Source organism: Phodopus roborovskii, unplaced genomic scaffold (genome assembly GCF_943737965.1).
Source record: "Phodopus roborovskii unplaced genomic scaffold, PHOROB, whole genome shotgun sequence".
Taxonomy (NCBI): domain Eukaryota; kingdom Metazoa; phylum Chordata; class Mammalia; order Rodentia; family Cricetidae; genus Phodopus; species Phodopus roborovskii.
This window is the reverse complement of record NW_026125444.1, coordinates 15,670,652-15,686,244: the sequence shown is the minus strand read 5'-3', so window position 1 is coordinate 15,686,244 and position 15,593 is coordinate 15,670,652. Positions and strand designations below refer to the sequence as shown.

General features: G+C 43.1%; 1 protein-coding gene across 5 annotated transcripts in view; it reads right to left on the bottom strand.

Annotated features, from left to right (window-relative positions):
- Ahcyl2 (adenosylhomocysteinase like 2) overlaps positions 1-15,593 on the bottom strand; it is a 134,740-nt gene that overhangs the window by 35,665 nt on the left and 83,482 nt on the right. Inside the window, exons 1-4 of one of the 5 annotated variants that reach the window (XM_051175825.1) lie at positions 15,087-15,225; positions 5,549-5,657; positions 1,400-1,543; positions 774-874 (exon numbers count right to left, since the gene is read on the bottom strand). In XM_051175825.1, coding sequence (XP_051031782.1) covers positions 774-874; positions 1,400-1,543; positions 5,549-5,657; positions 15,087-15,143 — 411 coding nt within the window. In that variant the 5' untranslated portion in view covers positions 15,144-15,225. Of the gene's footprint in view, positions 1-773; positions 875-1,399; positions 1,544-5,548; positions 5,661-9,483; positions 9,557-15,086; positions 15,226-15,593 lie in introns of those variants that run through there. The other 4 variants (XM_051175824.1, XM_051175826.1, XM_051175822.1 and 1 more) reach the window with 4 other exon arrangements.

Below are 15,593 nucleotides of genomic sequence, written 5' to 3'. Positions count from 1 at the left end.
AGACCTGCACACACCCCACACATGGTACACCTACATGGAAGCCTGCACACACCCCACACATGGTACACATACATGGAAGCCTGCACACACCTCACACATGCATGCTACATCAGCATCTTCTCCTCGGGGTGACATGCTGGACTATTCTGCTGGACCTCAGCAAGGGTTTTCTTGCTCTTAGGAGAGCAGAAGAAACAGTCCTTCTCCTATCAGTTCATGGTGACGAGGTGGTACCTAGTATCTACTACCTTTCTATCAGCTCGAGGATGAAGTAGGCAAGCTGTGGAGACAGCTCCAAAAGAGTCACAAAGAGATGAAAGGGAGCCTTGTGTCCACAGCTCGTCTTCCAGATGGACTCTTGGCCACACCATGTAATGAATTCCTCGAGGCTGAGACCAGGTGAATCAGTTTCCTCTTATTTGCTGCTGAAGGCAGCTCCATATGGAAGGCTGAGTCAGAGAGAGGACACTGGAAAGGGTGACGGAGAAGATGCATAGTGGAGCAGCAGAAGCCTTCACTTGCTCACCAAGCACACCCGTGTTCAAGCCTGAGCCTGGCTTCCCAAGCTGTATAACCCTGGACACATTTCTAAAGTACACTGGGCCTCAGCTTCTTTTTTTTTATTAAATGAAAAAAGGACTGCCTGCCTACATGCTATCACATGGTGGTATCACATGGGTTAATGAAATAACACGTCAGCCTGGTGCCGGCAGATGGCACTCATTCAGTGGCTGGTACAATTACTAACTGTCATTGGGAGGAAAAGGACTCACAGCAGTCTGCGCAGTGATGTGCGTACAACCCACAATTTTGGCTCCAGCCAAAGGCTTTTCTCCTTGGGCTCTCTTCCTTAAGGCCATCAGGGCAGGCATCTCTGGAAAGGCCCAATACAAACACGGAGTATTAAACAGAGAGAATGAGAGATAAGAGACTAAACAGAAAAATTACTCATTTAAGTTGTGACTATTCCCTTGACCAGCTTCTGTTAGATGAGGTTCCTGAATGTTCTCTGAGAGGCTTTCAGAGACAAATGTTCCCCAGTTTTATTCTCCATCTGCCAATCCTTCTTACCCAGGGCTTTCCTCTAAACTCTCAGAGTTCACTCCCTCCCTCCCTCCCTCCCCACAGTGTTCTCCAAAACTTAAGATTCTCTACAACATTCTTCAGGAGGTGGACGTGCCGACTCATACCCGTAAATCCCGGCACTTGGGAGGTTGAGGCAGAGATTTGCCTCAAATTCAAGGTCAGCCTAAGTTTCAGAGTTGAGACCTTGTCTCAGATTAATAAACAAAAAAAAATATGGTTTAAGACTGCACTGAAATTTGACATGTCAGCTGACCCGGGATGTGTTAATATGACAAAATGACACAGGCAACTACAAAGGCATTTATTTCTTTACCTTGTTCAGCAATTTCGATCTCCCTGCGTCCAAACTCTGCCTGTTTGATGTTCTTGACACAGAAGTCACTGCTTCCTTTTGAGTTCTTTTGCTGCTTGTCCCGGGGGGAAGTCTCATCATCAGAGCTATCTGTGTATGAAGCAGCTGGAACACAAATTTAAAAAAAAAAAAAAATCAATCAGGGAAAAGGTTAGCTTCCTTCAAAACCCCAGACCATTGGGCTGCACTAGTCATTAGCACCACACAAAATAACACCTGTAGGAAGCTCCTTAATGAAACATGGAGCTGTGCCACTCATGACCTATGCAAGGTGAGCTGCAAAAGGCATTCTCCCTGGGAAGCATTCATTTGGAATCTAGTGCTAACTTATCCTTTTGAACACAGAGAGGTGTAATACTTGAATATGCAAAGAAAGGGAAGTTGCCTGGAAAGCCACAGGTTAAAGTTCCTAAGCAAGCCAGTCATTAACCCACAGGTTTCTAGCCTCATAACACCCCTCTGCCTGCTGCTTAAATGCCTGAAGTAATTTGCTTTGTAGTGCAATAACTGCACAGATAAGACCTAAAATACAAGGAACTCATGGGAAAGTAATTAAGAACCACACAGAAGGAATTTGTCTGACCGAACAGAGCTGTGTTTCTCGGGACTGCCTCTGACGAGGCAGAACTATTCTTGCAGATCCAAGTAGACACTGATAATTCAATGTATCATCCTCCTTGACTAGCCTCTGTAAGGAGTCCTTGGTGTTTCAGATTCCCAAAGCAGCTAAGAAATATCCTCTTTTGGTACATCTAATGCCCTGCAGATGAATCCACTAGCAACACACCCTGTATATAGCATGAGTGGTTCCCAACCTTCCTAATGCCAGATACAGTCAGATACAGATACAGCATGCTACTTCATAACTGTACTTTCACTATGCTTATGCATTGGAATGTAACTGTCTGTGTTTTCCAATGGTCTTAGGAGACCCCTGTGAAAGAGCCCTTTAACCCACTAAAGGGCCACAACCCATAGGTTGGGAACCACTGTACTAGAGGGTAAAAGGGCCACACTTGATTGTGGTCAACAGGCAGTTACTGCTACTGAATCCACAGCCTTAGTGGCAATCTTTCTAGTCTTTATATTTGCTAATCATTTGCTAGGTGGTCTTAGGCAATTTCTGTCTCAATTTTTGTAAAATAGTGGTTCTTCCGAATCCTTGTAGTTTGGGGGAGGATGGAGGACATAAAACACCATCTATAGAGAGAGAGAATTTATAACTGTCTGTGCAGTTAGCACTGCCATCCCATCTAGGGGGAGAAAGCTCACACACTCAGAGCTCCTGTGGGCCTGGTGGTCTGATCTACTTAGATCCAGAGCATTAGGGCATTTCTGGGATTTCTTAGCAGAGGGTCTATCTGGGTGGGGGTTGGAGGGCGGACTGTAAAAGGCAAGTCCGACCTTGCCCAGTTAATCAGGCACAATGCTGCATACTGTGGGGTCAGCAGGGGCTAGAGGATCTCTCTTTCTCTGGAAAGCTGCCTTAGAGCAAAGTCCTAACAGGAGGGCACAGGAATGAACATGAACACCAGGGGTGGCGTGGGGGTGAAGGGATTAGTAAAGCCCAAAAGGACTTTTGTTCTTACAAGGAACTAATCTGCACAAAACTTTTTGGTTCCTCTCCTAGGGTAAGAGAGCTCAAAGTACTTTTGGCAACAGAGCTAGAAATAGCTTTCTGGGCACCCACCGTCTGTTTCAACAGTCAGTATTCGATGTGGCTTAGAATTCCAGGCTTAAGAGACCATGCTTCGCCTACCTGAGAGAAAACGATAACCTTCCCCAATCCTGATCCAGATTTACAAGGAAACTGAATTTGAAAAAGGAATTTACATTATTTTGAAGTTTCAAATCTTTTTTCCAGAATCATGATGATTTTTGTCTTTAGTGGCAAACAGTAATTGGCAATACCAGACTGCACTCAGGAGACAGAGGCAGGAAGATCAGGAGTTCAAGGCACCCCCACAGGCTCATCCTTCACTTAATGACCACTGACCATTTTTCTTATGAGAAAAATGAGATACCATCCAAAATGTTTCAATTTTTAAGCAGAAAAGATTGTTACCTAAAAAAGTATAATATAATTTTACTATGGGGTGTCTTGTTTCATTTTCAAGAACCAAAGCAGAACTTGATGAATCACTAACCCACAACTGAGTCCACTGCACATATGAACACATGTTCATTGGCCCACGCCTGATTTACCTTTATCTCCCTGCTCCTGTGAGGCTGTTAGGAGGCAAGCAGTTAGAATTCGGGTTGAATTAGGCTTATTAAATTAATTAAAGTCAGGCAGTTCCCCTTGGGCCCAATCTATTTGTTTGTTAATGGAAATAACAGTAGGGACCTGTGTTTCAATGGGTTGTACTGATGAATGACTTGAGAAATACATTATGTTAGCAACCCAACACAAACGACATTTTATAATTTGGAAAAAAAAAAAAACCTTAAAATCTCTCAAAATTTGTAAATGCTAATTATAAGTACAGCACTTCGTTCTTTCTCATCTGTAACCAATTCACTTATCATAAAGATAACATTTTCGTAAATGTATCTATCACTGAGAATGATCTAAATCTGAAGAAAAGGTTATTCTTTTCATCTGCTCTTATGATTTAAAAAAATTTTTTTTTTGTTTAGGTTTTTGTATTTTAAAGTGCCACGAAGAGGCAAAGACGTACAGATCTCTGTAAGTTTGAGGCCAGCCTTATTTACATAGGAAGTTCTAGCACAGCCAGCACATGTGGAGAGACTGCCTTGACAAAAAGTAATAAAAAGTACTGAGTTTATGAAAATAATACTTCTTTGAGATTAGGCCAGGAAATATCATGAATACTACTTGCATAGGCAATATTTCTGAAAACATGATCTAGAATGTATCCAGATGAGCATAATGGGTTAGTAGAATATCAAAAAAAGATAGAGAATAAAAATGGTGAATTTTATTTCTAAGTAAAATATTTAAATACTAGAGATAATGTAAGGGCTTGTGCTTGTTGGGAAATAAATAACTAGATAAGCCAGGTGACTCTGTCATTTAAATGCTCTCTGTGAGGCCAGATGGACATTTGCCAGGGATGCCACATTCACATAAGATGACAATTCTAGCACCCACCAGATCATATTTCTACTTTTGTCTCTAAAACTAGGGTGTTATCCTCCAATGGATATATTAGGCTGACAACTTTTTTGTTTTGTTTTGTTTTGTTTTTGCTTTGCAAGACAGGGTGTGTAACAGCCCTAGTTGTCCTGGAACTCGATCTGTAAACCAGGCTTGCCTTGAACTCACAGAGATTCACTTGCCTCTGCCTCCAAGTGCTGGGATTAAAGGTGCTCACCACCACGGCCCAGCAAAAATTTTTGATGTGTAAATTGGTCACTTTCCCCAGCATGAGTCTGCTAGGTACATACTGGTGCTGCTGGGAGACCCCCTCCTTGTGCAGTACTCTCATTGTGGACTGACATTGTGGACTGACATTAGGGTAAGTGTAGGTTGGGTCGCAGAGGCTATCTCTGGATGATCTTTCCTCAGTTTACTGGCATCCTCACAACAAATATTAGCATCAACTATGATCCAAATACTGTTTGTTTGATGTGCTAGAGACACACTTGTGGTAGAGACAGGTAAGGCTTTTATGCTCATGGAATGCATATTTGTATTTGTGCACGCACATATAGGGGCATAAAACAAGTGCATATGATAATCTTAAAAAATAAGTAAAGATGGTGTTTTAGGGTTATATTGCTGTGACGAAACGCCATGACCAAAAGCAAGTCAGAGGGGAAAGGGTTTATTTGCTTACTCTTCCACATTGCTGTTCATCATCAAAGGAGGTCAGGGCAGGAACTCAAACAGGGCAGGATCCTGGAGCCAGGAGCTGAGGCAGAGGCAGAAAAGGGTGCTCTGCTTTCTGGCTTGCTCGTTAATGTTTGCTCAGCCTACTTTCTTATGCACAACTCAAAATGGGCTGGGCCCCCTACCCTCAATCACTAATTAAGAGTGATTGGCCTTGGATAGATGGAAGACACTGATTGGCCTTGGATAGACGGAAGACCTGTTGCAGAGACCAATTAACCTTGACAGCGGGTTATGGCAGCTTAGCAACTCACCTGAGCTATAGCTGTCAGTAGATGACTGAGAGATGGAACGAGACAGAGACCGACGTCCAATTTTGGTAGGACGCTTGTTGAATTCCTGCTTCTGGTCAGCAAACTGGATCTGCTAAGAAAAAGAACCCTCATTATAGAAAGGAAAAGTACTTTAGTTATACAGCTTAGTCACTGTTCTATTGCTGTGAAGAGACACCATGACCAAGGCAACTCTTATAAGAGGCTAGCTTTCATTTTTGGAGGGTTCATTCATTATCATGTCGAGGAGCATAGCAGCATGTAGGCAGACAGTAGAGTAGTAGCTAAGAGCAACATTCTGATCCATAGGCAGAGAGGAAGAAAGAACTGGGCCTAGCATGGGATTTTGAAATCTGAAAGCCAACCCACAGTGATGTACTTCCTCCAACAAGGTCACACCCCCTAACCCTCAAATAGTGCCAACTCCCAGATGACGAAGCATTCAAATATATGATGAGCCTTTGGGGGGCATTCTCATTCAAACCAAAATAGAGAAAACACCTTCAGTGTCACCTTCAGTGCAGTTTATTTGCTTAAACAAACCTATATTTGGAATAGAGACTCTTGGGGGCTGGGAATGCAGCTCAGTTGGCAGCATGCTTTCCTTGAATGCACCAGGACCTTGGTACAGTCTCCAGCACCACATGAGCTGCGAATGCCAAAGCAGTAGTGGCACACCCCTGTGATTCCGGGAAGCAGGAGAATCAGAAGTTCAAAGTCATGTTCAAACTACCTGGGAGTTTGAGCCAAGACCTTGTCCCCTCCTTCCTCTCAAAAAGGTTGAGAGTATACAGCTCAAGTACAGAGTGCGTTCTTACCATGCAAAGGCCTGGAATGGATCCCTAACACTGGAGAGGGTGGGTGGAGTGGGAGGGACTTCTCTAGATCTGAGTATGGTAGTATACTCAGCACACAGGAGGCCAAGGCAGAAGGAATACAATGAGTTCAAAGCTAGCCCGGGGTACACAGTGAAAACCCTTGTCTCCAAAGGCAATAAAACAAAGAAGAATAACTTTTCATTCTTCACCAATTTCTATCAAATTCAAGTCTTCGATGTAATGACTATATACTTAGTACATTATAACTGTGACACGAGAGGAGCAGTATTATGATTAAATTAAATTTGGGAGAAGGTAAGTCATATTCAGAAACATTTTCTATTGTTTCACTGAAAATGCAAAGCTGGGAAAAAAAAAAAAACCTTTGGAATTCTCTGTATGCCCACATACCTAGATGAGAAAACAGCAAGGTATAAAAAGAGAGACAGACTTGCCTGGAGCTTTAAGCTTCTCGGAGCAATATGCTAATTTTTTAAACAGGTTTTTCACGAATGAGCTGTGTCATTCATAAACTTTGTGATGTTGGTCAAGACGATTTTGTGAGCTTCATTTTCCCATAAATACAACAGCAGTAAAGTACTCCATTCTAGGTTTTGGAGAAGTTTACATGAGACAGTGAATGGTCTGTGAAACACGGCAGATTTAAAAGGTCATTAACTCCTCCTCCCCTACAGCAGGTAACCATTTTAATTTGCTAAAGATTTTCAAAGATGTTAGCTCTTTAGATACAGTAAATAAGCTAATTTTTAATGTCTAGTGTCACGAAATACTTTGGAAGCCATACGCTTGTTTATTATCAATGACTACAGATGTGGGAAGAGTAGATGATTGGACTGATTATATACTCAAATCATACTCTGTAGGTTATATTTGAAAAATATCTGATGATGGCGGATGGCCTTCTGTATATATGTTTCTCTTATTGGTTGATGAATAAAACACTGGCCAATAGAGGCAGGAAGATAGGCAGGACTAGGAGATGAGGAGAATTCTGGGAAAGGTAGGCAGAGAGAGAGAGAGACGGCACCAGGCCATGTAGAAATATGTAGATAAGTAGTTATGGGTTAATAATTAAGACAGAGCTAGCCAATAAGAAGCCCTAGCCATCAGCCAACAGTTTATACATTAATATATGTCTCTGTGTGCTTATTTGAGGAGAAGGGCAGAGGGATCTGGAGGGACAAGAAACTCCAGTAACATATCTGATAGTTAATTTTACTTAGTATTAATTCTTGTTAATTTTACTTATTTCTCCAACAGTTGGCAGTGCTGCTGGTGCTTTATTAATCAAAGCTCCTATCACTTACTTTATTAATAAGCTTTTCCTAGCCGAACATTTATACAGTTGCTTATATGATTCTTCTGGATCCAAGGTGGCATAGAGGAAAGTTTACAGAAAAGAATCAAAGACCTGACAACTGATTCTAACTTTTAGAATAAACTTTTACGGCCAGAAATCAGAAGGAAATCAGTGGCTGCAGTTCCTGCACTTAGAGGTAACTCTTGAGTCACCGAGCACTGGACAAGGGGCTAATGTCAAAATGAAAGCTTAGCACTCACTGCCTCTGAGGAAATGTATAGCATTTCCACAACTATAACAAAAAATAACTAAATCCTGCACAATGGTTCAGAGTCTGCAAATTGCTTTCACTGTAATAGGGCTATTCATTGGGATAGGAGCTCACTGAAAAATGGAAAGTGGCAAGTTTGATTATTTTGCTGAAGTACCAATTCATTCCAAAAAGGATAAAGTGCCCTTTCTATGCACTCCAGCAGGAAGTCCATGAATCTTTACGTACTTCTAGCTCAGCATTCATCACCTTGCTTTCCGACCTGTATTCTGTAAGGCTATGAACTACAGGCTCCATATGGGCTGATTTCTAGTCGCCCTTATTTATATTCTCAGGCACAGAGAGATAGATAACTGCTGTATCCTATGCACCCAGTCACATGCTGAACCAAGGGGCCTGGGGGAGCCTATTCTACCTTCATTGCCTGTATTTGAGGGAAGGTTAGTAGTCACAGTAAGCATGAATTCTGCATAGAGTAATTTTAAGGGTTAAAAAAACTGGCAAGGGAAAGGTGGGGGAAGGTGCACAGAAGTCAGGGCCAATGCTGGCACTCAGTTCATCAACCCGGTAGGGGTAATCACAGGCCTTCGCTCTTTTTCAGAGGCCCATCAAGAAAAGGAATGCATGTTTTTCCAAAGACCACAACAAGGCAGTGTGTTCAGCAGTGCCCCCCTTATTAAAAAAAAAAAGCCTAAAATATAACTCTCGCCTCAGATTTGCAACACACCCCCCCATGCCAACCACACACGCTGACGTAACAGCTGCATGTGTGTGCACACAGACACACACGAGTACATATCTACCACTAGAGGAGGCCAGTCGCTTCCTCTCAGTTACCCCTACTTAGCGCAGTAACATTAAGTCACTCAGAAACCCAGCTGCTCTGTCACTTCAAGTGTGTCTTGAGGCTGAGCTCCGTGTCCTACAGCCTTTCAGTTGTGGTAATGCCGTCACCAACTTCGGCTCTTTGGGTTCTAAGGAAATAGGCTGGTCACAGAAAACCGGTCTTGCTAATTTCTCAGTAAATTCAATGCCCCCTCCCAGGTTATTGATATAGAAGAACATTAGGGAGAAACCATTTAATCTAGTGAGTCATGCGATTCTCCAATAAATGTTTCCTTTTCACTGATAACCAAAACATGAGTTAAATGCGGCATCTCTGGTGACCTCATCAGTGCCAGCCCACCCCATCCCACCCCAGTCTGTAAAGCAACGACATGCCCGGCCAGTTAAGGCGCCTTGGCAGAATCTACCAAGATTTACCTGACTTTCCTACCTCGTCAGAAACCAGAGTCCTTGCAGGCACTGCTCCTCTCACACCTCAGCACTGCCTAACACCAAGTCAGGAGAGGAAAAGAAGCCGGCAGGAATGGGTAGCTCACCACAAGCCCGCCAGAGGGAAGGATGAAGGCTGGACAGGAGGGGAAGGGGAGTATAAGCAGCTTGCCTTGGACAGTAACGGCCGCCGCCGCCGCAGCAAGACTGGCAAACGGGCGCTTAGCCTCACCTGGGCTTTAATCCCAGAGTTGCTATTAACAATGTATTTCTTCTTGCTGCTCAGCATAGTGACGCTACCAGCCAGCAGACTGTGACATTACCGGCACTAGGCCACCTCTTTGGTCCAAGGACCCTTGTGGTCAAGGTTTTAAACTTTCCTCATCAGCAATTCTGTTGGCTCCGGTCCCAGCTTGCCACTATATTTTTTTCCCTCTTTTGAGGGGGGTGGCTATTTCTGAAGCAGCTCCAACAACCCTTTCGGCCGTAGAGCGGGGTTTAATAAGGCAGTTCTGCTATTGGCCCATCAGCCATTCCTAATTCTGGATGTTTTCCTTTATTACTATTTTTCCTTACACATCATTACACAGCTCCTTTGACCTCTAAACCTTAACAAGTCCCTAGACAAGGCCCAACATACATGCATACATCAATGGCTTATTTATATAACCCATGCACTTTTTCCTGTTATAATTAACTTGCTAATTAGGTTCCCTTTCAACTTTACCTCCTCCTTTTCTATGTCAGATGATTTTAGTTAGCCTCATCTCATTAGAAGAAAATTAACTATAGAGTCACTGAAACAATGAGGGAATTTATAAAGAAAAAAAAAAACCATTAATGATACTAAGTGGTCAGGCAATCCCGTTCTATATATACTCTGCCCTTGGGTTAGCCAGGCAGGGGACACTAGATCCAGCTCTGTCACCAAGGAAATCAATTTTCTCATTTTATTTATTTATTTACTCTCGATTCTTTCCTTAATACTTATTTGCTTATTTATTTAGACACAGAGTCTCACAATGCATACTGGCCCTGGAACTTGAGGATCATCCTGCCTCAGCCTTTCAAAGACAACAAACACCATGCCTGAGTTTGCATACTTTCTATACAGATTTTTTTTACATTCAGTACCTAGTTTTATCTCAACAACACTGATGCTTATTTAGTATTGAGTGATCCATTCACTTTTTTATTATTAAAAAAAAAAAGCATATTTGGGGGCTAGGGAGATGGCTCAGTGGATCAGACACCCTTGTTTTGCAAGCATGGGACCTGAGTTGGAATGCTCAGTACCAATGTAAAGTGCTGGACATGGCTGCATGTACTCATTACCCTAGTGTGGAGACGTCGGACCCTGGGGCTCACAGGCCAGCCAGCCTATGGAAATGGTGAACTTCCAAGCTTCTGTGTCAGTGAGAGACCCTGTCTTAAGGCAATACAAGGCCGCCAGCAATGAAAGACACCCAGCATCACCCTCTAACCACTGTGCACACACAGTAGCATGCAAATGCACATGAGTTTGCACGCCCATATATTCACATGCACACACATGCATACATACAAGATTTTGTAAACGTGTTTCCTGGAAGATGCAATCACAAGGGAGAATTTACCACTGAGTCCTCACAATCACAACAACCTTATTACATGCCAAAAAACAAAAACAAACAAACAAAAAAACATTCAGCCAAACAGAGACAGCCAGAAAGAAGCCTGAGGAATGCTACACTAGACTACCTGCCACAGGTCTAGGTGGGGATATGGTTTGATGAAAGAGAAGAGGAAAGAGAGAGAGAGAGAGAGAGAGAGAGAGAGAGAGGAGAGGAAAAACTGCTTCTTGAGTGCAAGAAAAGCCAAAATGATAGCTTGTTTTGCAAGGATAATCTTTTCCTCCAGGAAAAAAGACCATATTGCATAGAGTTCACTGATTTCTCTGAGAGAAGTGGTGTGTTGATGTGTATCATGCCCATGTGTTACTCCTATATAAGAATCTTTCAAAAGATTTTTTAAAATTACATTTATTTTGTGTGTAGGGGTGGTGGTCAGAAGATAACCTGTGGGAGCCGGATCTCTCCTTCTATGTAGCTTTGAGGATTACACTCAGATCCGTCAGCTTGACAGCAAGGGCCTTTATTTGCTGAGCCACCTTGCTGGGCCATGCACAAGGATCTAAGAAGTGGGCATCATTATCTTCATTTGACAAACAGTAAAGTGGTTTTGTTGTTGTCATTTAAGCAGTGGTGCTGGGAAGGGAACTTAACAGCCTCTGGCATCGTAGGCAAGTATTCTTGCCAGAGTTTGATCTTGGTTCCATCTCCAGGATTCTTGTAAAGAGGGCCAGTTTGGTGACCCCAGTTTTAAATCCCAGACTTGAGAAGAAAAGACAAGCCTTGAGGCTTGCTGGTCAGCCAGCCTAGCTTACTTGGTGAGTTCCAGGCCAGTAGGCTCTGTCTCAAATAGAGTGGGCAGTGCCTGAGGAATATAGCCAAGTTTGTTCTCCTGAATCTACATACATACCATCACCACCCCATCACACACATAAAAAACGTGTCTGACAAAATTAGGATATAAGAGGGTTTTGAGGACCGTATAATGGTATACAAACAAAGTATTAATCTTTCTAGTCTTTTAAGGTAAAAATTCAGAATCTGTAATACTCAGATATCTACAACCCCTAAAAGAGGTAGTAGCATAAAGGTTTAGGTTTCATTGCCAAGTTCAAACACTCCTGGAGACATCTTCTCTTCCCAAGACAAATGGACAGTCTAAACAAATCTTTACCTGCAAAAAGAATTACTTTTGCCCCAAAGAATACTGCCGTGAGCTCGCTCTGCGCTCAAGAAGGTTAAGCAACCAGGTTTCACATGGAAAAGCACTACAGAGAGACTGGGTAGAAGAAATATTAAAAGGGAAACTTAACAAGAGTTACTGTTATTTCCATGGATCCAATACAAGACAGAAGGGTCTAAAGATTTATCAGGGAAGATTAAAATATATTAATAAATCTTTACAGAATGAGTTCTCCAACTGGCCAGAGTTTAACTGCCTGAATAAGGCTAAGAAAATCCTTCACGTGAAAATAAACTTTGGCAGGAGTTTCTAGTGACTGATGGGAATGTCACCTAGAAGGTCTACCTCGTCATTTATTGAGCTTGGGGTTCTTCACACTCTGTCCTGGCTTATATTCCTGCAATCATAGGCACATGCTGCTACAGATTTGGGTGTGGATATTATTTGCTTGGGCTTAATTTCAGTTCAATCTCCAGAATTCGTGTAAAGACACGAGAGATATAAGCAAAGAGTCCAGCCGGAACTGGTTACCAGTTCCAGGGCGCACAAGTCCCACTTTGCTGGTGATTACTAACGACAGATGTGGGGGGGGGAGGGGGGATACAATTCTGCTCTGTGTTCCTCCAGAAAAGGCTTGGGAGAGGCCCCTCTCCCAAGGGCCATTGCACTGGTGAGTCTCACACTCTGTGTACTCCGAACACTGTGTACACTGAAATGTAAAGCGGACATTTGTCAAAACTTTCTTGATATTTTGGCCCCATGTGGGAGCTGGCTTCAGAATTTTCTATTGGGGATTAAAAGGCACTTTCTACGGTTTGCAGGTGAGATCTGGAAATCCATAGGCAATGCACCAGAGGTGCTCCGTGGCTAACTGCTGGCTAAGCAGCTAGCAGGGTCACCTTCAGACTAGGTCAGAAGTTAATGACTTGGGCCGTATCGAAAGCCTTTGACAAAGAAAGATAGCAAAGGATCCAATGGCATTCCTGGAGACAAGCCTCTCCCTATTGCTCCTTGCTGCATTTCTACTGATTAAAGGGACTTTCCTGATTTTGAAATAAAGGGCCAGGAGACTGAGATACATTAAAACGTTTAAAATGTTCTTCACTCACTAGGAAGCCCTAGGTCACGTGCCTTAAGCAACAGTCCTAAGTACCTTAAGGTCGTGTTCCTGTCCACATAAACAGGAAAAGGGTAAATGGATACAGACTCAGGAGCAGCTCTTTTTGAGAGGACAATGAACTGGCCTTTTTTTTTTTTTTTTTTTTTTTTTTACAAAGTGTAAGCTTCGAGAATGTTCGTATTGATCTGAGGTGGCGCAAATGTTCAATAGGGTTCTTCTGCAGTACTCCCAACAAAATGTCATACCTCACTGTGGTCCCTCCTGTAACAAAACCAAATTTCCTGCTCTCTCTTGTTAGCACTAAATAGCTGGAGATTCAAAAACGAAGAAGCAAAACCAAAAACAAGAATTAAGGAGCCAGGATAATTAAGTGAATCATTTCCAGTTATCTAAATCCCTACACTTGTAATTATTTTATGGACAAATAGAATTTCTTTCCATCAGATATTTTTCAAATGAGCACAATGCTCTAAAATATTTAAAAAAAAAAACAACAGCAATAGCTTTTATGAAAATAGCATAGTAGCTAGGCGATGGTGGTGCACACCTTTAATCCCAGCACTGGGGAGGCAGAGGAAGGTGGATCACTGAGGTTGAGGCCAGCCTGGTCTACAGAGTGAGTTCCAGGACAGCCAGGCTGCACAGAGAAACCCCGTCTGGAAAAACAAACAAACAAACAAAAGGCACAGTAGCAAAACAATGCTCAGATAAAAATCTCTGCTGAGTCTTTGTTAGGTCTGGTATATATTTAGTTAATCATTGTTGTAATAGTTATTTCTTCTAGTCCCTATCTCTATAAACTAAGGAGAACTTAGAATACGTTGTAAAAGTGTAACAAGTTTACAAAAGTGTAACAAGTTTACAATAAGTAAATATGCAGACAGGGTTCAAGAAGTCAGACTAAGGTTTTCAGAAACCAGTTAGGACACTGAAGAGTTTCAAATCTACAGTTAAGGGCCTAGAGATGGCTCATCAGATGAAGGCAGCTGCTGCCAAACCTGAATGATTTCTAGAATGGGAGAACCTGACTTCTGCAAGTTGTTCTCTGACCTCCGCTGCTGTGTCGGGGTACATGTGCCCCCTCCAATAGTAAAATGCAATTTAAAAGGTTTTAAAGTCAACAGTTGAAATTGAAGCCAGAAAGTTAGAATTTGTTGTCACTGCTCTTTGTTTTTGAGACAGGATCGGCTGGAGTGCAGGTTGGCCTCGAACTCACTTTGTAACTGGGACTGGCCTTGAACTCCTGAGCCTCTTGCTGCTACCCCCAAGTGCTGGGATGGCTGGCCTGGGCCACCATGTTCCACAGTTTTGGTTTTATGTGCGCTAGTGCTTATCAACAAATATCAACTTAATTATTCTTTTACGAAAACTACTTACCAGACCTAACAAAGGTATCTGCGAGAACTATATGAAGGAAGTAAAGTTTCTTGCTTTGTAGCGATATACATAGAAGATCTGACAAAAGGAACGAAAGAGACAGGCGAGGGAGAAATGTTTACACTCCTTCAGAGCCTGGAGAATGCAACACTTCTACAAGTTCTAGTTGTGCGCCGTCCTTTCCCATATTCTCTGTTCTACACCCACAAGGCACAGCTTAGCATTAACTTTAGAGAGAATACAAAACAATCGAAGAATAATCCATCTCTGCAATGCGTGCCCACACTGTAGTCAGCGCCACCCACCCGAGCAGCAGGGCAATCCCCTGCCGCGCCTGCCGGCTCTGAACAGGCCTTCCGCTTCCCTGGCAATTCATTAAGAAGTACGAGGGACCCAGGGCATAGGAGCCAGTCAGGATTTTCCCAGCATGTATCTCCGCAGTGGCTTCTTGCAGATAGATGGTCCTTGTCACCTGCCAGGAAAAGGCTCTCCTTTGTTATCAAGAAACAGCAGACAGGACAAGGGCGAAGCACAGGAGAACTCACCATCCACTCAGGCATGTGAAAAGCAGAGGTGCCCTCATTACTGTCCCACTTCTCCATAGTGCAGGCGTGGGGAAGGTATGTCCTGAAGCAAAAGGGAAAGCTGGTTTGGAAAGGCCAGGGTTACCTGAGAGCCCAAAGAATACCCCGGCCTAGGCCTAGTGATTCGGAAGGTCGGAAGTTAAAGGAAGCTGTTATCTCTTTTCACAGAAGCTTCCTGTTCAAATCTAGATTGTGAGCCAGCTGCCTGGCAAATCTGTCACCAGCCGACCTCAAAGCCTTCTGCCTGCTGCTCAAAATCAGAACGGATGCAAGGCTCTGCCCTGAACTCTAGCCCACCTCCTCTGTGGGGCTTCCTGCAGCAACAGGCTGGCTTGCTCGCCTGAGTACAAGGCCCTGGTTGATTTTCTCCCGCCCCTCAGACACGTCACTGGAAGTGCTGATACCAAGATCAATAAAGAGGAGGTCAAGGAGGCGCTCCCCTTTCCTGAGAGCCGCTGATTTGGATCA